The sequence below is a fragment of the Cherax quadricarinatus genome, chromosome 32 (genome assembly GCF_038502225.1).
Source record: "Cherax quadricarinatus isolate ZL_2023a chromosome 32, ASM3850222v1, whole genome shotgun sequence".
Lineage (NCBI taxonomy): Eukaryota > Metazoa > Arthropoda > Malacostraca > Decapoda > Parastacidae > Cherax > Cherax quadricarinatus.
This window is the reverse complement of record NC_091323.1, coordinates 34,640,262-34,667,229: the sequence shown is the minus strand read 5'-3', so window position 1 is coordinate 34,667,229 and position 26,968 is coordinate 34,640,262. Positions and strand designations below refer to the sequence as shown.

At 43.2% G+C, this 26,968-nt stretch overlaps 1 protein-coding gene across 15 annotated transcripts in view; it reads left to right on the top strand.

The window, feature by feature from the left end:
- The window catches only part of tacc (transforming acidic coiled-coil protein), a 295,278-nt gene that overhangs the window by 8,672 nt on the left and 259,638 nt on the right, over positions 1 to 26,968 (top strand). For 3 of the 15 annotated variants that reach the window (XM_070090641.1, XM_070090646.1, XM_070090640.1), the window contains exon 1: positions 12,960 to 13,615. The exons of 7 other annotated variants lie outside the window; for them this stretch is intronic. In XM_070090641.1, coding sequence (XP_069946742.1) covers positions 13,379 to 13,615 — 237 coding nt within the window. In that variant the 5' untranslated portion in view covers positions 12,960 to 13,378. Of the gene's footprint in view, positions 1 to 12,959; positions 13,616 to 26,968 lie in introns of those variants that run through there. 5 more of the 15 variants (XM_070090645.1, XM_070090642.1, XM_070090647.1 and 2 more) reach the window with 3 other exon arrangements.

The window sequence follows — 26,968 nt, the reverse complement described above, 5'->3', positions numbered from 1 at the left end:
CTACATGTGAGGGCCGCATCCATTTCCTAGAAGGGCGACATGCGGCCCTCGTGCCGCAGGTTGGGGATCCCTGATTTAAATCATACATTACTCTATATCAGGGATAAAGCATCGTCGACTGGTGGTGTACAGGCGACATGCAGCCTTGATGACGTTCCTATAAAATAACCTACCCTTACCATTCAAGTTAGGTTAATTTATTGCAGATGAAGTTGGAGCGAGTACATGTACGAAGCGTAGCCTAACTTAAATGCAAGTCCTGTTTGACGTGTTGGACATTGTGTAACAATGTTAAGGGAATGAGGATAGGCTCGTTCATCTTGTGAGCGCTAACACGAGAAGTGTAGCTATCAGATTTCGCCCATCAAGGGGGCGGGTGCCTTGATGCTGGTGAAGGGTTCTTCATTCAAGGGATTGGAACTACTCTCTTTTTTTCTTGGACCAGAAGTGATTTTCTGCCATTCGTCAGTCATTATATAATTCCTTTAGGCTTAGCGCTTACCCATGAACATAATAGAAGTATTTCGTGGCATGGAAACCAAAATCGGAAATGATCTATATTAAAATAACAAAAGGGCGACTGCATGTACCCAGAGTTCCAAGAAACTTTTTTTTTTTTGAAGCCGATCGGACGTAGCATTCTCCAAAATTGTTCAGAAACCAACAATTCCAAGTTTATTAACTGACTTGCGAAATCGTAATAGCAAATTTGCATATACATGGTTGCCATCCTGTTCTGATATTACCTGCATTAATCACTGAACACTGAAGTTGTTCAGAAGCATTTTACATCAAATTAAAAATAAAAATTGGCAAATTTGCGCCGACAAACCAATAACAATACCAGTCTTCTAAATAGGATAAATCAGAGTTGGAAGCTTAAGACGACCATACAAAGCATTCTCATGTTATCGCACGAAAACCAAATCCTGGAATGATCTATGTATGTGACCAGAGGGCGCCAACACATGCCCATAATTAAACAACCATCACACAGTTACAGTGCATCAGTGTTGAAAATTTAATGCCTATCGAATGAGGCGTTCTCAAATTATAAACGAAAATCGCAGTGATAAAAAGGAAAAAAAATCAAGCAACCACCTGAAGGTACCTCTTCAGGGAAATATAATAATATCAGAGTAAATATTTATTTATTTGGATATTACGGAATTGCTCTTTTATATATTACAATCTAATCATATAGCGACTGTCTTATCTAAAGATAATGCTGCGATATCTTGCAAGGCAATACATGTTTAATGCCTATGGAACCTATGTATGATGGATCTGAACTGTTATATTTTGTTAGATGTTTGTATGTGTGTATGGGGAAGGGACAGGTTGAGAGACTCAACCCCTGCAGCCACAAATAGGTGAGTACACAGTTTCACGAGAGCATAAAACTCAGAGAAAAGAGCAACAACGAGCAGAGTAAACATAAACTGTGATGACTTATGATGACCCGTCACTTCTTAATGTCCCTCGATGCAGTGGCAGTATTCACCCGCTATCACTGGCAGACACCACCTGCCACTATTCACGTGGTGGGACTCGTTCTGCCAGCTGCCGTTGTAAAGACTTCACTACTTGTCTTCTGAGGCTTTTTTTTGTCAAGCTGTCATCCTCAGGATCCTTTATGATGCCTGGCCAAGGTCCGTTGTGTCACTGTCAATGCATGAAAGCCTGGTGTATTAAAGTCTAGTTGCTGTGCCTGGTTTCCAGTCTTTTAGTATTCACATTGGTTGTTACCAACTAAGTACTAGTGTGCAGGTTAGGTTGGGTAAGGCTTGTTTCCTGACGCGGGTCTTAGTCATATGATGACCCGCCAGCGGAAGGCCTCGGTCATCTGACCGAGGCCTTCTGCTGGCTTACCGGTCCACCCCTTTAAAAATTATGGCCATAGTTATAACCATTTCTCTTTTAGATGTGCAGCCTGTTGCTGTTATTCTGTCTGTCAGGTCACAAGATCTGTTTAATAGTGATGACACTTGTGAGGACGAGACAAAACGGTGTCTACGGTCTCATGAAGGTGGGGTAGCGATGGTTCTGTTGACGTTTTTCTGTTATATAAAGTTAACCTAAAAAGGACAATATATATGCAGTCTGCATGCAGCGAAATTTTCAGAATTGACTTTGGGAGACTTGTATGAAACGAACGCTGCGGAATGAGGATGCGGCTGAAATGGCGTCTTGCTAACAAGTATGATGACAAGATAAGCTACTGAAGTAAGCTTTTATCAGGACAATTTTTCACTGTGCAGAGCTTTATCAAGCTCGTGATTTAATAAAGATCTGCACAGCGAAAAGTTTTCAATAAAATACTAATTTTCCGACCTGGTCTTTGTCGTCAGAATGAGGATATGTTGAGCCAGGAGTGCCATTCCCCAAGTCCCAGTTAGTAGTGATGAAAACGTGTGGTGATGCTGGAGCCTGGAACACAGTATGTCTCCATAAGCTGCTTCTCTCCCACTGACTTCCAGTTGCCACCGCCTCTGGAAACACCTCAGTTTTTGCTTCTTTGTTGTGTTTTCACTCTTACTGCTGCTGCTGCTGCTGCTGCATTTTACCGAAAGCCTGAGTGATAGAGCTTCGCTTGTGAATAACGTACAGGGGATCGAGCCCTCAATATTATAGTGCTGTATGACCCACTGGTTTAGCTCTTCATATTAATAATCGCAAAAAATATCTCATTGTATTGGGCACACCGCTAAATGACATTTTTTGTGACTAATAAATGGATTGGTCCAAACTAATTTAATCCTGGTGATTTGTTGACATGTAATATGACGGGAACTGAATTAAAATAATGTGAACGGGCTTAAAGTGTCGGTTGGCTAATTGGTCCTAAAGCCCATCGACACACGAGGATCATTAAGGATGTACACAACTTTTTCAACACCAGTCAAGAATACATCAATTTTTTAAATAAGGATTAAAATTCTCAGCATGTATACGGTGAGATATACACCTTACGGTGTATATATCCACTGTTTGGTGTCAGCTGCTGGAGTATAGCGATAAGTGTTTATTTTTTTTATTATTATGCAGTCTTATTGCATTTTGTTTATTTCAAAACATTTTTGTTGTAATTATTTATGTTAAATTGCATTGAGGACAACTATCTTCAGTGTCGGAGCTTAATATATAAAATCTTATTTTAATAATGGGAATCGAGAAAGATTTTTGCACCACTTCATTTACAGGCTTGGTGTGTAGTGAGGTGGTGATATATGTCTAGGTTGGAGATGAAGGAAAAGTTACCATTTTGGCTCGGGGAATTTTTTATAAACATTATCTCTACGTCCACAGCAGGACTCGAACCTGCAAACTCTGCATCAGAGTACACGGTACTTTATCCACGACGCCAGACCCCGTAGACCATTACTGTTTCAGTTTTGTACATTACAAAAAGCCTTGCCTCATTTTTAACGCAGTTTTGCACAGCTCAAGAAACCGTGGGTAGTGGTGTAACATGTTCGCGTAATCTCATTGGTAGAAAGTCACAGCTGGTATGAACCTTGGTAATGGACACCGACAAGTTAGTTTAGAAAGACACTTGAGCAAACACTAGGACATACTTATTAGAAAACGTTTCGGTCCTGGGACCTTGATCACTTCTGAGGTTAGGTTAGGCAAGATTCATCAGGAAACACGACAAGTGTTTCCTGACACGGGTCTTAGTCACATGACCCGCCGATGGAACTTTTAGTCATTTGACCGAGGCCTTCTGTTGGCTTACCGGTCCACCCCTTTAAAAATAGGGTTTTATATATAGATATCACTTCTGAAGTGATCAAGGCCCCAGGACCGAAAGGCAAGTGCAAAAAGTATGCATCTTTCCAACTCAGCGGCATGCAAGCATATACAGTTGGTATAACTGGGAGCAGCTGATGGGCAGGACTCAGGAAGTATACCCATCTTATGAGTTCAATGTATACATGAATAACACAACACACGCACACACACACTTATATAAAATGCACCAAAGTGGTTAGGTCACTTACCTTTATTACCCCACCTCCCCTCCACCCACCCACCATTTTCCCATATTTCCATCCTTACCCATCCTTCTTCCTTCCCCATCTTACCAAAGGTCTGGTCATACCTCCCCTCGCCTCGATCGTGAATGATGTTGCCAGTAGTACGTATATTAAAGGTTTACAAAACAGACCCCTCAAGGAAGGTTCCTTGATGTTGGTGAGGGGCTCTTGATTTAGGGAATTGGATCTGTGCTCCAGTTCCCCGAATTAAGCCTGAATGCCTTCCACATCCCTCCCCCCAGGCGCTGTATAATCCTCCGGGTTTAGCGCTTCCCCCTTGATTATAATAATAATACAAAACAGACAAGTAGATAAATTAGGCACATCTGCAACACTTGGATATGTGTATTATGGAGACGATTCACCAACCAGTGGCTTTATTGATAGTCATTGTGGCAAAAGTCTCCACAATAAAGCTATAAAGCTGCCTAAGTGTTGCACATGTGTCATAAATGTTGCAAATATGTTGACAGGTGGCTTCTACGATGCCGTATCTTAGTATACTCTCAGTAGAAACTTGATTAATATATTTATTTATTTGGCTTTACGATCTTATTGTGCTAATTTGGAGTGATGTGTTATGTGCTCGTGAGAAACATCTGAAGAGCAGACAAGCGTAATGCTTCCTGCGGTCCTGGCAACCATCTAGCGGTGAGGTTGTCACGAGCGAAGGACTGACAACAATAGTTTCCCCTCTGTGCTGAGGGCCATCTGGTGGTGAGGTTGTCAGTTGTGATTGACTGACAGCAGTAGTGTTTCCCGCTGTGCTGAGAACCGTCTGGCGGTGAGATTGTCAATTATGACTGACTGACAACAGTGGTTCCTGGTTCTTTCCTTACGACGCAGCTGTCTCCTCTCAGCTTAATCACCCAACACTGCTAACGTCTCCCACTGCTGCAAACTTACGCAGTCTCCCACTTCTGCAAACTTACGCAGTCTCCCACTGCTGCAAACTTACGCAGTCTCCCACTGCTGCAAACATACACAGTCTTCCACTGCTGCAAGCTTACATGTTGTCTCCCACTGCTGCAAAATTATACGCTGTCTCACATACCCTCACGAATTTACACACGCATACATAAACGTTCTCACTTTTCCCAGGGACGGCAGAATTAGTCCTGACATTGACATACATAGTGCCACTCTTCCCTGGCACTCGAAACATTCATGGCAGCTACTCTCACTTCCGTCACTCACACTGGGATCTCAGCGCATCTTCCGTTACTCATATTGGGACCTTAGTGTTATTCACATCCTCATTCATCAACCTTTCTTCCTCCTCAATACAGGTCTGTCAACACCTGCACCACACCTAACACTCTCCCAGACACCTGCACCACACCTACCACTCTCCCAGACACCTGCACCACACCTACCACTCTCCCAGACACCTGCACCACACCTACCACTCTCCCAGACACCTGCACCACACCTACCACTCTCCCAGACACCTGCACCACACCCACTCTCCCAGACACCTGCACCACACCTACCACTCTCCCAGACACCTGCACCACACCTACCACTCTCCCAGACACCTGCACCACCTACCAGTCTCCCAGACATCTGCACCACACCTACCACTCTCCCAGACACCTGCACCACACCTACCACTCTCCCAGACACCTGCACCACACCTACCACTCTCCCAGACACCTGCACCACACCTACCACTCTCCCAGACACCTGGACCACACCCACTCTCCCAGACACCTGCGCCACGTCTACCACTCTCCCAGACACCTGCACCACACCTACAACTTTCCCAGACACCTGAATCACACTTACCACTCTCCCAGACACCTGCACCACGCCTACCACTCCCAGACACCTGCACCACGCCTACCACTCCCAGACACCTGTACCACACCTACCACTCTCCCAGACACCTGTACCACACCTACCACTCTCCCGGACACCTGCACTACACCCACTCTCCCAGACACCTGCATAACACCTACCACTCTCCCAGACACCTGCACCACACCTACCACTCTCCCAGACACCTGCACCACACCAACCACTCTCCCAGACACCTGCGCCACACCTACCACTCTCAGACACCTGCGCCACACCTACCACTCTCTCAGACACCTGAACCACATCTACCACTCTCCCAGACACCTTCACTACACCTACCACTCTTCCTTACCACTTGCACCACATCTACCACTCTCCCTTACCACCTGCACCACACCTACCATTCTCCCAGACACCTGCATCACACCTACCATTCTCCCAGACACCTGCACCACACCTACCATTCTCCCAGACACCTGCAGAGTCACCTCACTATTCTTGATAGATCGGCAATTACCCAGCGCCTCCTTGCAGCCCTGCAAGGAGAGAGAGAGAGAGCGAGATTACCTCTCCGTAGTGTTTTATTATTTACAAGTTTCTTCCTGCAGCTTCTCAGTTCTCGTCTAGAGAGGTAATGAGTCTGATGGGTGGTTAGTGAGAGTCGTCCTCCGGCCGCTTGTGGACCAAGACACAGAGCTGTTATTGTCCCCACAAATATTTTTTTTTCAAGTTTGTTAAATTTCTCTGGATATCTTTTAGAGCAGACGGGGACGAAAATATATTCATGACAGTCAACTGGCGACGTATTACTGGGTTAGCGTAGCATGTTCACTCTTCATGACGTGATACGCCATGAAGAGTGAACATGACACTCACCTCTCAGGGATAGTTCTATCACGTCATGAAGAGTTACCACAACAATCACCGCTGAGACGACAACATCATGTCATTGAGTCACCAGAACTCACTTCAGAGGCAGCTTGGGAAAGGCGTGGAGTCACCTTAAAAATTTCCAACTTCGACACCCCCACAGATTATTAAAAGTGGAGTTGGAAGCACTTGACTTGTACTCGTTGGAACGCAGGAGGGAGAGATATATCATAATCTACACTTGGAAAATCTTGGAAGGAATGGTCCCAAATCTGCACACAGAAATCACTCCCTACGAAAGTAAAAGACTGGGCAGGCGATGCAAAATGCCCCCAATAAAAAGTAGGGGCGCCATTGGTACACTAAGAGAAAACACGTAAGTGTCCGGGGCCCAAAACTGTTCAACAGCCTCCCATCAAGCATTAGGGGAATTGCCAATAAACCCCTGGCTGCCTTCAAGAGAGAGCTGGACAGATACCTAAAGTCAATGCCGGATCAGCCGCGCTGTGGCTCGTACGTTGGACTGCGTGCGGCCAGCAGTAACAGCCTAGTTGATCAGACCCTGATCCATCGGGAGGCCTGGTCATGGACCGGGCCGCGGGGGCGTTGATCCCCGGAATAACCTCCAGGTAACCTCCAGGTAAGAGATGGGTGCTAGTGGGCACTTAAAGCAAGAGGACCCACTTTAATATCCGTCACAACTATATGACACACCTGCATACCTCTAACAGTAACAGGATCCTCTTTGATATGTGACAGTAACAGGACCCACCTGGATATTTGACAGTAACAGGACCCGAATACATATATGACAGTAACAGGAGCCACCTGGATATCTGTAACAGTAACAGGACCCACCTTGATATCTAACAGTAACAGGAACCATCTAGATGAAACCATACCACGGGCGGGATTGAACCCGCGGTCAGAGAGTCTCAAAACTCCAGACCGTCGCGTTAGCCACTGGACCAGCTAGCCACAATAAGATTCGTCCAACTAGGTATATTTCTACACCATAGGAAGGTTAGCATAGGCACCACTGTGACCGCGGGTTCAATCCCGCCCGTGGTATGGTTTGTTTACAATCGTGTCATTACGATTTCGTGAACCATCTAGATGATTTGTGTGTTAGGATCATCCCACCTATACATCCCCGACAAGAGGATTCGCCCGTCTTACCTGTGACAGTAAGACAGCAGCACACCTTTCATTACGCCTACAGATTTAATTATCTGTCTAGCATTTTTTTTTTCATCTGTTTCTATTTCTTCTAGTTTACGAATTCGTCTTGACTTCTCTTTTATTTAGAATCCTCTTTATGTAATTTTGCTTTTACTTTGCATAAAGTAATTTTTTTAACTCAATTTTTTTCTCTCATTAATCTTCACCTTTCATCAAGATAATTTTTTCTTATATTTTAGCTAATACTTTACTCATCTTTTTCTTTTCTTTAATATGTCGACATTTCACGCGAATTCATATTTTTTCATGAGAACCACAATTATTAAAAAAAAAAAAAAACTGGATGATCTTCCACTTTTTTTTTTTCATCCTGTCGATGCTCACAATTTTTGTCAACAAAAGCAGCTCAGTTGGCTGCTTTTTCCGCAGCCTTGAGCTTTTAATCACCGAGGCACATTTCGTGCATGTTAGGGTCTTTCCAAACTGTTATACTGTATATGTAGTATTTTAAAAGTATAAAAAACATTTGGATTTTTATTGAACATTAAAATGGTATAAAATACCGACAGGTTGTTAGGTAAGACGCATATGCAACAGTTAGGTATCTTTATTTCGAAACGTTTCGCCTACACAGTAGGCTTCTTCAGTCGAGTACAGAAAAGTTGATAGAAGCAGAAGAGACTTGAAGACGATGTAATCAGTCCATCACCCTTGAAGTTTTGAGGTGGTCAGTCCCTCAGTCTGGGAGAAGAGTATTGTTCCATAGTCTGAAACAATATTTTTATTGGTTTTTGATTAAGCAAGACAAAGCAACTGCAGCACCACTTGTGTATATTCGGGAAGTTATTTACATCAAATAAAGTAAGAAAAATGATGTTCTCATGCATCTTTGGTTTTCAGGTTCGTCCTCCTGTTCAGTTGTTTGATTTACAGTGATGACATTGGTAGTTACAGTAACAGTGCTATGTTGGTGGTCGTAGGAAATGATGACATGTTGGTAGTTACAGTAACTGCTATGCTGGTGGTCGTAGGAAATGATGACATGTTGGTAGTTACAGTAACAGTGCTATGTTGGTGGTCGTAATGATGACATGTTGGTAGTTACAGTAACAGTGCTATGCTGGTGGTCGTAGGAAATGATGACATGTTGGTAGTTACAGTAACAGTGCTATGCTGGTGGTCGTAGGAAATGATGACATGTTGGTAGTTTCAGTAACAGTTCTATGCTGGTGGTCGTAGTGTCCGTAATTGTAGGAGCAGAGCTATGCTCGTGGTGATCCATCTTTAGTGTTTATAGTTACAACAGTAGAGCTGTGCTTGGTTGAAGCTCATGTTTCTCTCTCTCTCTCTCTGTTAATATTTATATAGCTGGTCACCTACAACACAGGAGGATGTTGTGAAATCCAGGAGGATCTGCTAAAATAATTATGATTGTTATTTATATATCATGAGGGGTGAGAGGAGTACATTGGTTGTGTTGAATGATTTATTATGTCGGCAGGAAGTTAACACTTAACATACAGGAAGTTTATTTTAAACTGCAGCAAGCTTACAAATGTGGAGTAGTGTCTGACGAGCCCCAACACATCTGTTACACCAACACAGCCTACACAACCAACCTCTTGTTACCTACAAGTTCTATGTCTTCCCCCACTACGCTACCACACACCCACCCGTCTCGTCTGCCTATAACCTGCTGTGTGTGGCACGTTAACTCTACATATATATATAGGCTTATTTATTAAAGCAGCTTTAGCATACCTAACATAACTAATGTTTAATTTTGTAAGTGACTCAGATGGTAAAGAAATTTATATACTAAAATGCGTAAGAATCGGAACGATGGTTAATATGAGCTTAGGTTGTTACAATTATTTACTGAAATATAACAAATTGACAACTAAAATCTTTGTACAGATGCTAAATTATGCTCATTTATTATTCTATTGTGTGAAGCTGGAAATTTTTGTGGGTCATTCAACTCCATCCGCTAATTGCTAGACAAGCGCACAGTTTATTATTATTATTATTATTATTATTATTATTATTATTATTATATATATATATGTGTGTGTGTGTGTGTATATATATAATGTATGCAATAAGATCACAGTAAACAGGTGATGTCACAATATGCAGAACAACCACTGTGAGAAAATATTGAAATTAAAAGTGCTTTTGTGAATTCTCACATTATCAAGGAACTATATGAACTATATAGTTCCTTGATAATGTGAGAATTCACGAAACCGCTTGGAATTGAACTATTTTTTCAATGGTTGTTCTGCTATATATATATATATATATATATATATATATATATATATATATATATATATATATATATATATATATATATATATGTATGTCGTGCCGAATAGGCAGAACTTGCGATCTTGGCTTAAATAGCAACGCTCATCTTGCCATATAGGACAAGTGTATGCAATAATTTCGCCAAAATCATTCTGAACCTAACGAAAAAAATATATTTGATTGTGTATGTTTAGTACTAAATTATTGCAAACGTATTTAAAATATATTTAGTTGGGTTAGGCTAAAATTAATTGTTCTTGTTATAATAAGGTTAGGTAAGTTTTCTAAGATTCTTTTGGTGCAAAATTAAAAATTTTTACATTAACATTAATGAAAAAAATATATCTTTAAACGTATAAGAGAAAATTTTAGAAAAGACTTAATTTTAAATGAGTTCTTGCTAATTGACCATTTTTACATATTCGGCACGACTATATATATATATATATATATTTAATTTCTCCAGAGGTGGAGGTTTTGTCAGGAAACGGGACAAGTGACTGCTACACGGGTTTGTCAAATCCATTTAAGGATTTTATTGGTGTATCGAGGGGCCCAGACTCGTGGAACTCTGTTTTCATTAAGAACTGCAAGAAACCCCTCTCGCGTGCCCTAAGTACACTATGGAGGAGGAGCTTGGACATGGGTGAAATTCCACAGTCACTTAAAACAACGGATATAGCCCCACTCCATAAAGGTGGCAGCAAAGCATTAGCTAAGAACTATAGACCAATAGCTCTGACGTCCCACATCATAAAAATCTTTGAAAGAGTGCTAAGCAGGATTGCAAATCACCTGGATTCCCAAAATCTGCACAATCCAGGGCAACATGGGTTCAGGGCAGGTCGCTCCTGCCTCTCGCAACTACTGGATCACTATGACATGGCCTTGGATGCACTGGAAGAAAATCAGAATGCAGATGTAATATACACAGACTTTTCAAAAACATTTGACAAATGCGATCATGGCGTAATAGCCCATAAAATACGTGCTAAAGGAATAACTGGGAAAGTGGGGAGATGGATCTTCAACTTCCTAACAAATCGAACACAAAGAGTAGTGGTCAACAGAGTTAAATCGGAGGCTGCCATAGTGAAGAGCTCTGTTCCACAAGGCACAGTACTCGCCCCCATCTTATTCCTTATCCTCATATCAGACATAAACAGAGATATACACCACAGCACCGTATCATCCTTTGCGGATGATACTAGGATCTGCATGAGGCTGTCATCTGCTGAGGACGCGGTTAACCTCCAAGAAGATATAAACAAAGTTTTCCAGTGGGCAACGGTAAACAATATGATGTTCAATGAGGACAAATTCCAACTACTCCGTTATGGAAAACTGGAGGAGATAATAACTAGAACAGAGTATACTACTGACTCCGGCCATACAATAGAGCGGAAAAATAATGTAAGGGACCTGGGAGTAGTAATGTCTGAGGATCTCACTTTCAAGGATCACAACAGTGCCACGATCGCACGTGCAAAGAAAATGATAGGATGGATAATGAGAACTTTCAAAACGAGAGATGCCAAGCCCATGATGATCCTTTTCAAATCACTTGTTCTCTCTAGGCTGGAATACTGCTGTACATTAACATCTCCATTCAAAGCAGGTGAAATCGCAGATCTAGAGAGTGTACAGAGATCCTTTACTGCACGTATAAGTTCTGTCAAGCACCTTAACTACTGGGAACGCTTGGAAGCACTTGACTTGTACTCGTTGGAACGCAGGAGGGAGAGATATATCATAATCTACACTTGGAAAATCTTGGAAGGAATGGTCCCAAATCTGCACACAGAAATCACTCCCTACGAAAGTAAAAGACTGGGCAGGCGATGCAAAATGCCCCCAATAAAAAGTAGGGGCGCCATTGGTACACTAAGGGAAAACACCATAAGTGTCCGGGGCCCAAAACTGTTTAACAGCCTCCCATCAAGCATTAGGGGAATTGCCAATAAACCCCTGGCTGCCTTCAAGAGAGAGCTAGACAGATACCTAAAGTCAGTGCCGGATCAGCCGGGCTGTGGCTCGTACGTTGGACTGCGTGCGGCCAGCAGTAACAGCCTAGTTGATCAGGCCCTGATCCATCGGGAGGCCTGGTCATGGACCGGGCCGCGGGGGCGTTGATCCCCGGAATAACCTCCAGGTAACCAGGTGTGTGAGTGAGACTGTGCACTGCTAGTTCACTGTTATGATGCGCCGGAGGAACATGGTTTCACCAGGTAGCAGAGATAGCGGTGGAAGAGTTTATTCTACCAACAATAATTACGAGATAAGGAAATTAACATTTTGCACTGAGGGGCGAGTTTATTGGGCAGTGCCACTCATCCTGTGAAAGATCTTGCCACCATGAGGAGCGTGCGGTGCATGAAAGTTCAACAATTGGATAACTCATTGGTAATAAATTATTAGCTCCATCCTTGGCTGTTTCAAGCTTAAAATCCGGGGATGGAAATGCGGTGGTAAACCGAAGCACTACAGTCACTTGAGATGCCCTGATAGCTTATGCTGACGCAACTCTCTGACAGCTTGTGCTGATACAACTTTCTGAAAGCTTGTGCTGACACAACTTTCTGAAAGCTTGTGCTGACGCTGTGGTTATGCATAGGTGTAATGTTGGTGAGAAGTGGTGTCGTGTTATTGTGGGGTGACGCTGCTCCTCCTGCGTGACGGTGTGATACACAGGTCTTGTTCTGAGTTTAGCCTACTGCACTTCTGGCCAACCTTCGTGACGCTCAACACTTGCATCTAGAAGCCCAGCGTGGTTGAGTACGAGAATGCAGGCACAAATTTGGGATACAGAACCCAAATGATCTGTTCCTAATACCCGACAGGGCTGCAACAGCAAGCTTGCCTTACGAAAGTTTCTCCATGATATAGGATTTTTAATGCTCTCTGGGCATTTGTAAGTGTATACCAAGCGCATTTAAAGGGACTTCTGAAATATAAGTGAATTATTTTTTCAAATAGAAGTGGCTAGTAATAATGGTGTATACAAGAACCATATTTTGTATGCAAGCCAACCTCGAACATCGGTGGAATATACACTGAATGTTGCAGAAACATTGCTAAATATCGGTGGATTTGTGTAGCATCTTACACCAACATCACAAACAAAACTAGGAAATTTTTTTTCAATTTATTTTTGGTTTGAGGAAAATTTGTGAATGCCAGAGTGGAACGATGATATTTTTTCTATTTTGCCCCGAGAGGCAAGTTCAATGGACAGCGCCTGTCGACACGTGAGGGAATACACCGGCATATTTAATACAATTCGGATATTTCTTTTGTATATAATGAAACACTGGATACAGCGCATTGTGCGAGGGAAAGAGAGAGCCCATGGAAGGCCGGATGAAGGAAGACCAAGGCTGATTTGGCTTCCAGGACGAGGCTATCTGCAGGTAATTACTGCTCTTTTTGTAGTGTGATGTAGAACTAGGGTGTACCTGGGTAGAGTGCTACACTACAGTCATACACTTGTGTATGTATGATGTGGCACTGATGTACTGTGGAGGTAATATGTATATACATTTGCAACACAAGGGTATCTTTAATTGTGGAGGTAAAGTGAGCTTTGATGATTAAGACACATGTGCAACACTAGGGTATCTTTAATTGTTGAATTGTTTCGTTTACACAGTAGGCTTCTTCAGTCAAATACAGAGGTAGCAGGTATAGTAGTGAGGTGAAAATGATGTAATCAGTCCATCAACCTTGGAGATATGAGGTGGTCAGTCACTGACCACCTCATATCTCCAAGGTACTTTTTCGATTTCGTTTGGAAAAATGCACCATATAGAATAGGTACATAAGAGTTTGCTGCAGTTATAATAATCCCAGTTTGATATATACATAAATGCTTGTATAGGATGCTGCTTAAAATTGATCGTGTTTGTATTAAGGTCATGATTATTATAGTCATTCACTGGTGATAAATTACAAAGGTGTAACCGCAAATAACCTATTAAAGTCAAATAATGTGATTTATTTATATTAATTTGCTTGGGTAAGTCTAGCGTTAAGTCTGAAAATACAGCTGAGTTCATATTTATTTTATTACATCTTCAGCATTAGCGAATATGTGGGCAACTAATTTAGGCTTGGGTGATAAAAAATAATCTTTGACACATACTTTTCAAGATATTTTTTTAACATTACATGCCTAAGATATAAGTAACAGTATTACTGTTGTAAACCTGGTAAGCGGATCATCAGTCGTAGACTTCACAACACTGTTCCCCCAGCACTGAACAGTATGACGGTCATGTCAACAAGCAGCTTCAGTGTTTGGTTGATATCGTTCTCAGCTCATCCACTGAGGGTTCGGGAACGATACCTGGAGAGAGTTCCGGGGGTCAACGCCTCCGCGGCCCGGTCTGTGACCAGGCCTCCTGGTGGATCAGAGCTTGATCAACCAGGCTGTTACTGCTGGCTGCACGCAATCCAATGTACGAGCCACAGCACGGCTTGTCAGGTACCGACTTTAGGTGCTTGTCCAGTGCCAGCTTGAAGACAGTCAGGGGTCTGTTGGTAATCCCCCTTATGTATACTGGGAGGCAGTTGAACAGTCTCGGGCCCCTGACACTTATTGTATTGTCTCTTAACGTGATAGTGACACCCCTGCTTTTCATTGGGGGGATGTTGCATCGTCTGCCGAGTCTTTTGCTTTCGTTGTGAGTGATTTTTCGTGTGCAATTTCGGTACTAGTCCCTCTAGGATTTTCTAGGTGTATATAATCATGTATCTCTCCCGCCTGCGTTCCAGGGAGTACAGGTTCAGGAACTTCAAGCGCTTCCAGTAATTGAGGTGTTTTATCTCCGTTATGCGCGCCGTGAAGGTTCTCTGTACATTTTCTAGGTCAGCAATTTCACCTGCCTTGAAAGGTGCTGTTAGTGTGCAGCAATATTCCAGCCTAGATAGAACAAGCGACCTGAAGAGTGTCATCATGGGCTGGCATCCCTAGTTTTGAAGGTTCTCATTATCCATCCTGTCATTTTTCTAGCAAATGCGATTGATACAATGTTATGGTCCTTGAAGGTGAGATCCTCCGACATGATCATTCCCAGGTCTTTGACGTTGGTTTTTCGCTCTATTTTGTGGAAGGAATTTGTTTTGTACTCTGATGAAGTTTTAATTTCCTCATGTTTATCATATCGGAGTAATGGAAATTTCTCATCGTTGAACTTCATATTGTTTTCTGCAGCTCAATGAAAGATTTGGTTGATGTCCGCCTGGAGCCTTGCAGTGTCTGCAATGGAAGACACTGTCATGCAGATTCGGGTGTCATCTGCAAGGGAAGACACGGTGCTGTGGCTGACATCCTTGTCTATGTCAGATATGAGGATGAGAAACAAGATGGGAGCGAGTACTGTGCCTTGTGGAACAGAGCTTTTCACCGTAGCCGCCTCCGACTTTACTCTGTTGACTACTACTCTTTGTGTTCTGTTTGTGAGGAAATTATAGATCCATCTACCAACTTTTCCTGTTATTCCTTTAGCACGCATTTTGTGCGCTATTACGCTATGGTCACACTTGTTGAAGGCTTTTGCAAAGTCTGTATATATTACATCTGCATTCTTTTTGTCTTCCAGTGCATCTAGGACCTTGTCGTAGTGATCCAGTAGCTGAGACAGACAGGAGCGACCTGCTCTAAACCCATATTGCCCTGGGTTGTGTAATCGATGGGTATCTAGATGGGTGGTGATCTTGCTTCTTAGAACCCTTTCAAAGATTTTTATATGGGATGTTATTGCTATCGGTCTGTAGTTCTTTACTATTGCTTTACTGCCTCCTTTGTGGAGTGGGGCTATGTCTGTTGTTTTTAGTAACTGTGGGGCGACCCCCGTGTCCATGCTCCCTCTCCATAGGATGGTAAAAGCAGTTCTTGATAAACACGGAGTTCCATGAGTCTGGCCCTGGGGCAGAGTGCATGGGCATGTCATTTATCGCCTGTTCGAAGTCATTTGGCGTCAGGATAATATCAGATAGGCTTATGTTAACCAAATTCTGTGGCTCTCTCATAAAAAAATCATTTTGATCTTCGACTCTGTCTGGTTATCGGCTTGCTAAAAACTTAGTCATATTGGGACTTGAGTAGCTCAATCATTTCCTTGCTGTCATCTGTGTAGGACCCATCTTGTTTAAGTAGGGGCTCAATACTGGATGTTGTTCTCGACTTTGATTTGGCATAGGAGAAGAAATACTTTGGGTTTCTTTCGATTTCACTTATGGCTTTTAGTTCTTCCCGCGATTCCTGACTCCTATAAGATTCCTTTAGCTTAAGTTCGATGCTTGCTATTTCTCTGACCAATGACTCCCTACGCTTTTCAGATATATTGGCCTCTTTTAGCCGCTCTGTTTTTCTTTTCCGTCGCCTGTAAAGGGAGCGCCTGTCTCTTTCTATTTTACATCTACTCCTCCTTTTTCTTAAAGGAATAAGCCTTAAGCCTCGGGCACGGATGAAACGTCGGGATAGGGGTTCTTTACACTTGCTGCTCGTGTTAGCCTAGCAGTAAGTAGGTATCTGGGTGTTAGCCAACTGTCATGGGTCGCATGATTGGGAACAAGATTAACCTAAGTTGCCAGAAATGCAGTGCATAACCAGGAGCTTTCTATATAGTATGCCAGTGATGTCAGTTAAGTCTGTAATAGTCGTGTCATGTACTTGAAGGTTTACCTGGAGTTTACCTGGAGAGAGTTTCGGGGGTCAAGGTTAGGTAAGGTTCGTCAAGAAACCAAAAAAGTGTTTCCTGATGTCCGGTGGCCTGGTGGCTAAAGCTCCCGCTTCACACACGGAGGGCCCGGGTTCGATTCCCGGCGGGTGGAAACATTTCGACACGTTTCCTTACACCTGTTGTCCTGTTCACCTAGCAGCAAATAGGTACCTGGGTGTTAGTCGACTGGTGTGGGTCGCATCCTGGGGGACAAGATTAAGGACCCCAATGGAAATAAGTTAGACAGTCCTCGATGACGCACTGACTTTCTTGGGTTATCCTGGGTGGCTAACCCTCCGGGGTTAAAAATCCGAACGAAATCTTATCTTATCTTATCTTAACTCAACAAGTCACTCTTGTAACCATCGGGAGGAGAAGGAACGTCTCAGCAAATTGCACGTATCTTGAATCGAGAAATTCAAGATACGTGCAATTTGTTGTATTATTTTTTAGTCTACTTTTCTGACAGTTCACTGTATCTCAGCTGTAGCAAACGTGCAGAACCTCTTCCTTTCTCTGCTGCAGACAAATCTATACTTTTAATTAACTCACGGGTCCCTAACAGTAAAAATGTTCTCATTTTCTTAATTGCTTTCGTTAGTGTACGTTCTGCGAGCATGACAGGTTTATACAGAGACATATTCTCAACCCGGAAGTGTTAATGAGTAGAAAGGTGTGTTAGTGAAGCAGTAAACATGTGGTGATGGGCTGGTGAGTGATGTAAACACTACAGTCCCCCCTTATACACAGTATAAGGTCGTTTCCTCGTTTTCTCTTATAAAAATTAAAATATTTCTTTTGAAAGGTGCAAAGCAGTTAGGAAAATTAGTTTTGCAGTTAGATACACTTGTTATAATTACAATTGTACGTTCAAAAGGCCACTCATGAAATGTTTTTAGTTTTTCCTAATGAGATATTATTTAACTCTTCCTTATCAAAGTGTAGCAGCTGCGATTAATTAAATATTGACTGTAAAACCCAGGACTGAGTTGAGTATTTCTTGTCAGGGAGAGAAAGTCCTTAATTAATTTGAATATTAAATAAAGCATTCTTTGTATACTCAGTGATTATTAATTATACACGCCTGCTGGCCGCCAGCAGGAATAGTTTGGTTAACCAGATAGCCAATTAGGTCTGGCTTTCGAGAGTAGAGAGCTCTCGAAACAAGTGTTAGTGACACCTCAGGAAGGTGTGTCAGTAATACTGAGAGGGATCTCTCAGTTCCTACACAGTTATATGTACTTCATTGCTGTCTTTAAATTCATTGAACTTGTTTTATATGAGGATAAAAAAAAACCAAGTTGCAGAAAAAACTTCTACTGGGCTTAAGTCGAAATGTTGTCCCATTTAAAAGCTAGTTTTACAACTGTCTTTTGTGTTTATGCGCGTGGATAAAACGTTTTTTTTTTTACACGTTACTCTCTAGTTGTGTGCTCATCAGAGCCTGATGGTAAGCTCTAACACGAACTCATTAATTTGTATATGTAAAAAAGTTATCCCCGAATGAATTCTTGGTGAGGGACTTGGACCAAGAGGGAGGAGCACCGTGATGCTGGAGAAGTAGGTTATTCTCCTCGTTACCGGTAATGAGAAAGTGACGAGTGAGGTACTGGCTGAGTGAGGTACTGGCTGGGTGAGGTACTAGTTCACTCTAGTGCAGTACCCATGCCTAGAAACTACCACCCTCCCCCCCTTTCCTAAATCCTGCCTATCAACACCCTTCCCATACCTGCCTACCACCACGCTTCCCATACCTGCCTGCCACCACCCTTCCCATACCTGCCTACCACCACCCTTCCCATACCTGCCTACCACCACCCTTCCCATACCTGCCTACCACCACCCTTCCCATACCTGCCTGCCACCAACCTTCCCAAACCTGCCTACCACCACCCTTCCCATACCTGCCTACCACCACCCTTCCCATACCTGCCTACCACCACCCTTCCCATACCTGCCTACCACCACCCTTCCCATACCTGCCTACCACCACCCTTCCCATACCTGCCTGCCACCAACCTTCCCAAACCTGCCTACCACCACCCTTCCCATACCTGCCTACCACCACCCTTCCCATACCTGCCTACCACCACCCTTCCCATACCTGCCTACCACCACCCTTCCCATACCTGCCTACCACCACCCTTCCCATACCTGCCTGCCACCAACCTTCCCAAACCTGCCTACCACCACCCTTCCCATACCTGCCTACCACCACCCTTCCCATACCTGCCTACCACCACCCTTCCCATACCTGCCTACCACCACCCTTCCCATACCTGCCTACCACCACTCTTCCCATACCTGCCTGCCACCAACCTTCCCAAACCTGCCTACCACCACCCTTCCCATACCTGCCTACCACCACCCTTCCCATACCTGCCTACCACCACCCTTCCCGTACCTGCCTGCCACCAACCTTCCCAAACCTGCCTACCACCACCCTTCCCATACCTGCCTACCACCACCCTTCCCATACCTGCCTACCACCACCCTTCCCATACCTGCCTACCACCACGCTTCCCATACCTGCCTACCACCACGCTTCCCTTACCTGCCTACCACCACCCTTCTCGTACCTGTCTACCACCACGCTTCCCATACCTGCCTACCACCACCCTTCCCGTACCTGCCTACCACCACCCTTCCCATACCTGCCTACCACCACCCTTCCCATACCCGCCTAACCACAACCCTTCCCATACCTGCCTACCACCACCCTTCCCATACCTGCTTACCACCACCTTTCCCATACCTGCCTACCACCACCCTTCCCATACCTGCCTACCACCACCCTTCCCATACCTGCCTACCACCACCCTTCCCATACCTGCCTGCCACCAACCTTCCCAAACCTGCCTACCACCACCCTTCCCATACCTGCCTACCACCACCCTTCCCATACCTGCCTACCACCACCCTTCCCATACCTGCCTACCACCACCCTTCCCATACCTGCCTACCACCACCCTTCCCATACCTGCCTGCCACCAACCTTCCCAAACCTGCCTGCCACCAACCTTCCCAAACCTGCCTACCACCACCCTTCCCATACCTGCCTACCACCACCCTTCCCATACCTGCCTACCACCACCCTTCCCATACCTGCCTACCACCACCCTTCCCATACCTGCCTGCCACCAACCTTCCCAAACCTGCCTACCACCACCCTTCCCATACCTGCCTACCACCACCCTTCCCATACCTGCCTACCACCACCCTTCCCATACCTGCCTGCCACCAACCTTCCCAAACCTGCCTACCACCACCCTTCCCATACCTGCCTACCACCACCCTTCCCATACCTGCCTACCACCACCCTTCCCATACCTGCCTACCACCACGCTTCCCATACCTGCCTACCACCACGCTTCCCTTACCTGCCTACCACCACCCTTCCCGTACCTGCCTACCACCACCCTTCCCATACCTGCCTACCACCACCCTTCCCATACCCGCCTACCACAACCCTTCCCATACCTGCCTACCACCACCCTTCTCATACCTGCTTACCACCACCTTTCCCATACCTGCCTACCACCACCCTTCCCATACCTGCCTACCACCACTCTTCCCATACCTGCCTACCACCACCTTTCCCATACCTGCCTACCACCACCCTTCCCATACCTGCCTACCACCACCCTTCTCATACCTGCCTACCACCACCCTTCTCATACTTGCCTCCCACCACCCTTCTCATACCTGCCTACCACCACTCTTCTCATACCTGCCTATCACCACCCTTCTCATACCTGTCTACCTACCATTACCCTTCCCATACCCTCCAACCACCACCCTTTCATACCTACCTACCTACCTACCACCACCCTTCTCATACCTGCCTACCACCACTCTTCTCATACCTGTCTACCACTACCCTTCTCATACCTGTCTACCACTACCCTTCTCATACCTGTCTACCACTACCCTTCTCATACCTGTCTACCACCACCCTTCTCATACCTGTCTACCACCACCCTTCTCATACCTGCCTACCACCACCCTTCTCATACCTGCCTACCACCACCCTTCTCATACCTGCCTACCACCACCCTTCTCATACCTGCCTACCACCACCCTTCTCATACCTGTCTACCACCACCCTTCCCATACCTGCCTGCCACCACCCTTTCATACCTACCTACCTATCACCACCCTCCCGACGCCTACCTATCGCCACGCTAAGGATCCATCACTATCATGGCTCTCTCCTGCTCGTTCGTAAAAAGTTCTTAGTAAATGGCGAAGATATTTCTTCATTCGTCAAAATTTTAGCGATGTTCGACCTCATTGGGTTTATCAGTTTTTAGTGAATAACAAAAGCTATATGCACAGGTTTTCTAATATTTTTTACCGAGTGTTGGTGTGTAGGCGATAAATGTGTTTAGTGGTGAGGTAGGGCTGTGGTGAGAGACAGCTGTGGTAAGACAGAGCTGTAGTGAGACAGCCGTGGTAAGACAGAGCTGGGAAATACACTGTAGTATGGACAGTGGCCACCTAAACTGAAGCCCACTGGACAATAGTTTAGGCTGTCTAGTCTATTAAATATACAACAGTCTGATTGCATTTGGATTTTTTTTTCTTGAAAGGTAAATAGGAACAGCAGTGTAAGATTTGTTCATTTGCCACACCCAGCCTAGAAATCGACTCTGTTCTGTGGGTTGTGTCCCGAGTAGTGTAACCAGGCAGGTGTGCAGTATGAAGGGGAGGTCGGATACATCCACACACCTCCCTCACCCAGGGCTCCACACCCCTCAGACATGCACTGTAAACGAGGGGACACATTCCTCCCTTAGTTTCCCCTCTTCCTTTCCCCACTTCCACTCGGACTCCTCTCCTTTTATCACCTCTTTCGCGTCTCTCCCCTCTTCCTCACCACACACTTATGTACAGTTTATATATTTTTCACCTCTCCTGCTCCTTCGTGCATCCCATTGGTTAGCGCGTTCTGTGTCGAGTGCTTCACCCCTGCTACCCTGTGTTCCCGGGCTACTGTAGCGGCTGCTTGAAAGGCCCTTCACGTTCTTTATAAATACCTGGAGTCTTTAACATTCTCTCTCTCTCTCTCTCTCTCTCTCTCTCTCTCTCTCTCTCTCTCTCTCTCTCTCTCTCTCTCTCTCTCTCTACTTACACACGTGGCACCTCGTAGCTCATTAACACAACTACATCATTAGTCATTTGTGTTCCTACCTTCCGTCTATGTTCACTTTTACCTGGACCTCGCATTACATCACAAGCTCTTATTAGCTTTATCAATTCCTCTGAATATTTTATACTACGTAATCATGCCCCCTCTTCTCCCAGGGTCGTCAAGTTCGATTGTTTTAGTTTCTCTTTTGAGCATGTTTGGTTAGGTGGGTACTCTAAGATGGCGCTGCATTTGCTGAGATGGGGCCAACTTTGTATACTCTCCTAAAAAAATCTTTGTTGAGATTCCTGAAGACTGTGCTGAGATTTGCTAGCCTCGCATAGACTACCGCAGTTACATGGGTTAATGCTTCTCCGGAGATATGTTCGGTGTGATGTTTACAATTAGGCCCTTTTCTTTCGTAGATACCTATAGTATCACTTCTCTCTCCGTATTTCGTTTCTGCTCATCCCTCTCCACTAAATTTCGTGACCTTGCTCACGTTTACAGTGAACTCCAGCAGCCACTTGCTTGACCGATCACCCCTGTAACATGTTGAAATCTCCCTGAGGCTCTCGCTGTCCTTTCCTGTTCGTATTTTTCTCAACAATTTTACATCTACAGAGATACATAGTTATTATTTTTATCATCATCATCATTATCATCAAAACTAAGCGCTTAACCCACAAGGGTCAGACAGAGCTACACAGAGATACATATGATTTCTGTACCTGTATGTTACCTGCAGTCCTTTCCGGAGGTCACGTTCCCGTGGCCTGGTCCCAGATCTGGCCTCCTGGTTGCTGGCCTGGTCGATCAGGCAGTTAGTAACCGCTGCCAGCAGCCCGACGTATGCACCGCAGCTTGGTTGATCAGGAACTAATTTGAGGAAGTTGTAGAGGTCCTACTTGAAGATAACCATGGATTTGTGAAGTCATTTACATTATATATATATATATATATATACATATATATATACATATATATATATATATACATATATATATATACATTATATATATATATATATACATATTTATATATATATACATATATATATATATATATATACATATTTATATATATATACATATATATATATATACATATATATATATATACATATATATACATATATATATATATACATATATATATATATCTCAAGAGATAGTGGCTCTGTTACTGATCCTTGGGGTACACCACTTTATTTTAAGCCATTATCATACTTCCCGTATTACCACTCTTCTCTAGCTGTTCCTTTGATATTTTGCCTTGTCTCTCCATTTTGTTGGTCATGCCATCTACGTTTGTGTATCACACTGATTATTTTATCTCTTACTATTTGTACCCTTATGGGTTTAATCCTTAGATATGATTATAATAATAATAATCTTACTATTTGGTGGTTCAGCTGTTCCTGTCTTTCACTTTAGTTTTAACAGTTACTGGGTGCAAGTGTTTCAGTGGTGTATTGAGTGGGGTTAAAGGGATGGAGGATAGTCACGTGTGTGTTCCTTCCTCCCCCCATTCAGTATGTTTTTTCCTGTAGAGTAAGTAAGTTTATTCAGGTATACACAAATACAGTTACATAGATTATCATACATAGCAGCATATGTGTAGAGAACGTAGGATAACCCAAAAAAGTCAGACAGAGTGACTTATTTCCATGGGGGTTCTCTTCTGCCACCACCCCAACTCTCCACACTTGCATTCCCCTCCCCTTTCTTTTCTCTCTTCTATATATACGTGCAGTGAAATACAGCACTCATATGTCATATACCACTACATTTTATGTACTCTTCTAAAGGGCTATGTATTCGTAATTTGTAAACATGTCTTTGTGATTTTTTTAATAATATAGTATATGGGTGAGAACATGAAATGACAATTTTTATGCTCCTTAGTGTTCTTTTGCTCATGGTAAGAAATACAGTATTATTTGGAACTTTAATCAATACTACTAAAAGTTCTCCTAAATGTTCTTTAGTTACCCAAAGTGCTGTTGGTTTTCTATATCACGTACCCATATTCTTTATAGGGATAACTGATGTAAAAGAATAGTTAAATAATTTATTTCATACAATATTTCATATATGCTTATGTAGTAAAAGGTAGTTTGTTTGTTTATGAGGTTTTCAAACATACCATTTGTGCACTACACAACTTGATATCATTACCAAATATGATCATAAATAACGGGAACGCATTTCCAGTTTACTGGGGGAATGACAGTGCCAGCGTTCCCGTATATAATATTTCCACTGGATAGAAGAACAGCGTAATTTGTTTTATTCGTTAATTTTACTATGTACGTCTAAAACAATTTCTTATAATTTAAGTTACTGCTATTTAGTTTATGATTTCATTTTCTATTCAAGTATTCGAAACGTGGTAAACTTAGGTATTATGTACTTACCTAGTTGTACTCACCTAGTTGAGGTTGCAGGGATCGAGTCCTAGCTCCTGGTCCCGCCTCTTCACTGGTCGCTACTAGACTTCACTGGTCGCTGTGTTTCATGTCATGTTTTTGGCTTAAGATGAGATAGGATAAGATAAGATAACCATAAACAGAAATATTAATCTCAATCTTAAAATAATGAATCCTATGATACTCCAATACTGAAACTATGTACTGTGCCAAAACAAAAGCATTCATTGCTAAACTCACAAACTAGTATTTAGTCACTTAGCCATAATACCAACTTACCTCATAATTTGTAATATTTTAAAATAAAGAATTAAACTAAGTCTGCCCGAAATGCGTAGCCATGCTAGGCGTTCTAGTGGTACACTCTGTAATCATTATTTAACTACATGTAAACCACACAACAACCAAATTCTGTAAATTCAACATTGTAATCTTTATAGAGAATAAACTTTGAATTGAATCTATATCGGACCCTGGCTGTTAAGCCCAACATATGAAAGATGCCATTATGCTGTATTGACAGAATAATCAAACAAGCTGAATTTTCTTAAAAATATATATTTTTTTTCACTCCTAGAACATTGCTTGTGTTGATAGATATGGTTTGTTAGGGTCATCAAGGCTGTATGTATCATGTTCACTAATCAAGGTGGTGGTGGTATATATATCAAGAAGCAACAGCGTCTCCTGACACACACAACATATATGTAGATTACTTAGGATAGCCCACCATCGGTTCAACTTCCTCTGGCCTAGCCCAGTAACGTTTTACATCCCGTTAAAAAACCTTATCACTGTCAAGTAGTGTATCTTAAAATAAGCTGATACGCTAAAGACAATTTTAAGGATACTCTAATTCCTAGTATATGAATTAAACCAAACTTGTATATATATTCCTGGATATGCATACCCCTCCTTGTATGCGCTGCTGCTCTCAGTCCATACACATGGAGTAATATATATATATATATATATATATATATATATATATATATATATATATATATATATATTTTTTTTTTTTTTTTTTTTTTTTTTTTTTTTTTTTTTTTTTTTTTTTTTTTTTTTTTATCACACTGGCCGATTCCCACCAAGGCAGGGTGGCCCGAAAAAGAAAAACTTTCACCATCATTCACTCCATCACTGTCTTGCCAGAAGGGTGCTTTACACTACAGTTTTTAAACTGCAACATTAACACCCCTCCTTCAGAGTGCAGGCACTGTACTTCCCATCTCCAGGACTCAAGTCCGGCCTGCCGGTTTCCCTGAATCCCTTCATAAATGTTACTTTGCTCACACTCCAACAGCACGTCAAGTATTAAAAACCATTTGTCTCCATTCACTCCTATCAAACACGCTCACGCATGCCTGCTGGAAGTCCAAGCCCCTTGCACACAAAACCTCCTTTACCTCCTCCCTCCAACCCTTCCTAGGCCGACCCCGACCCCGCCTTCCTTCCACTACAGACTGATACACTCTTGAAGTCATTCTGTTTCGCTCCATTCTCTGCACATGTCCGAACCACCTCAACAACCCTTCCTCAGCCCTCTGGACAACAGTTTTGGTAATCCCGCACCTCCTCCTAACTTCCAAACTACGAATTCTCTGCATTATATTCACACCACACATTGCCCTCAGACATGACATCTCCACTGCCTCCAGCCTTCTCCTCGCTGCAACATTCATCACCCACGCTTCACACCCATATAAGAGCGTTGGTAAAACTATACTCTCATACATTCCCCTCTTTGCCTCCAAGGACAAAGTTCTTTGTCTCCACAGACTCCTAAGTGCACCACTCACTCTTTTTCCCTCATCAATTCTATGATTCACCTCATCTTTCATAGACCCATCCGCTGACACGTCCACTCCCAAATATCTGAATACGTTCACCTCCTCCATACTCTCTCCCTCCAATCTGATATTCAATCTTTCATCACCTAATCTTTTTGTTATCCTCATAACCTTACTCTTTCCTGTATTCACCTTTAATTTTCTTCTTTTGCACACCCTACCAAATTCATCCACCAATCTCTGCAACTTCTCTTCAGAATCTCCCAAGAGCACAGTGTCATCAGCAAAGAGCAGCTGTGACAACTCCCACTTTGTGTGTGATTCTTTATCTTTTAACTCCACGCCCCTTGCCAAGACCCTCGCATTTACTTCTCTTACAACCCCATCTATAAATATATTAAACAACCACGGTGACATCACACATCCTTGTCTAAGGCCTACTTTTACTGGGAAAAAATTTCCCTCTTTCCTACATACTCTAACTTGAGCCTCACTATCCTCGTAAAAACTCTTCACTGCTTTCAGTAACCTACCTCCTACACCATACACTTGCAACATCTGCCACATTGCCCCCCTATCCACCCTGTCATACGCCTTTTCCTATAGATGGGGTTGTAAGAGAAGTAAATGCGAGGGTCTTGGCAAGGGGCATGTGTGTGTGTGTGTGCAAAAAGATCACAGTAAAC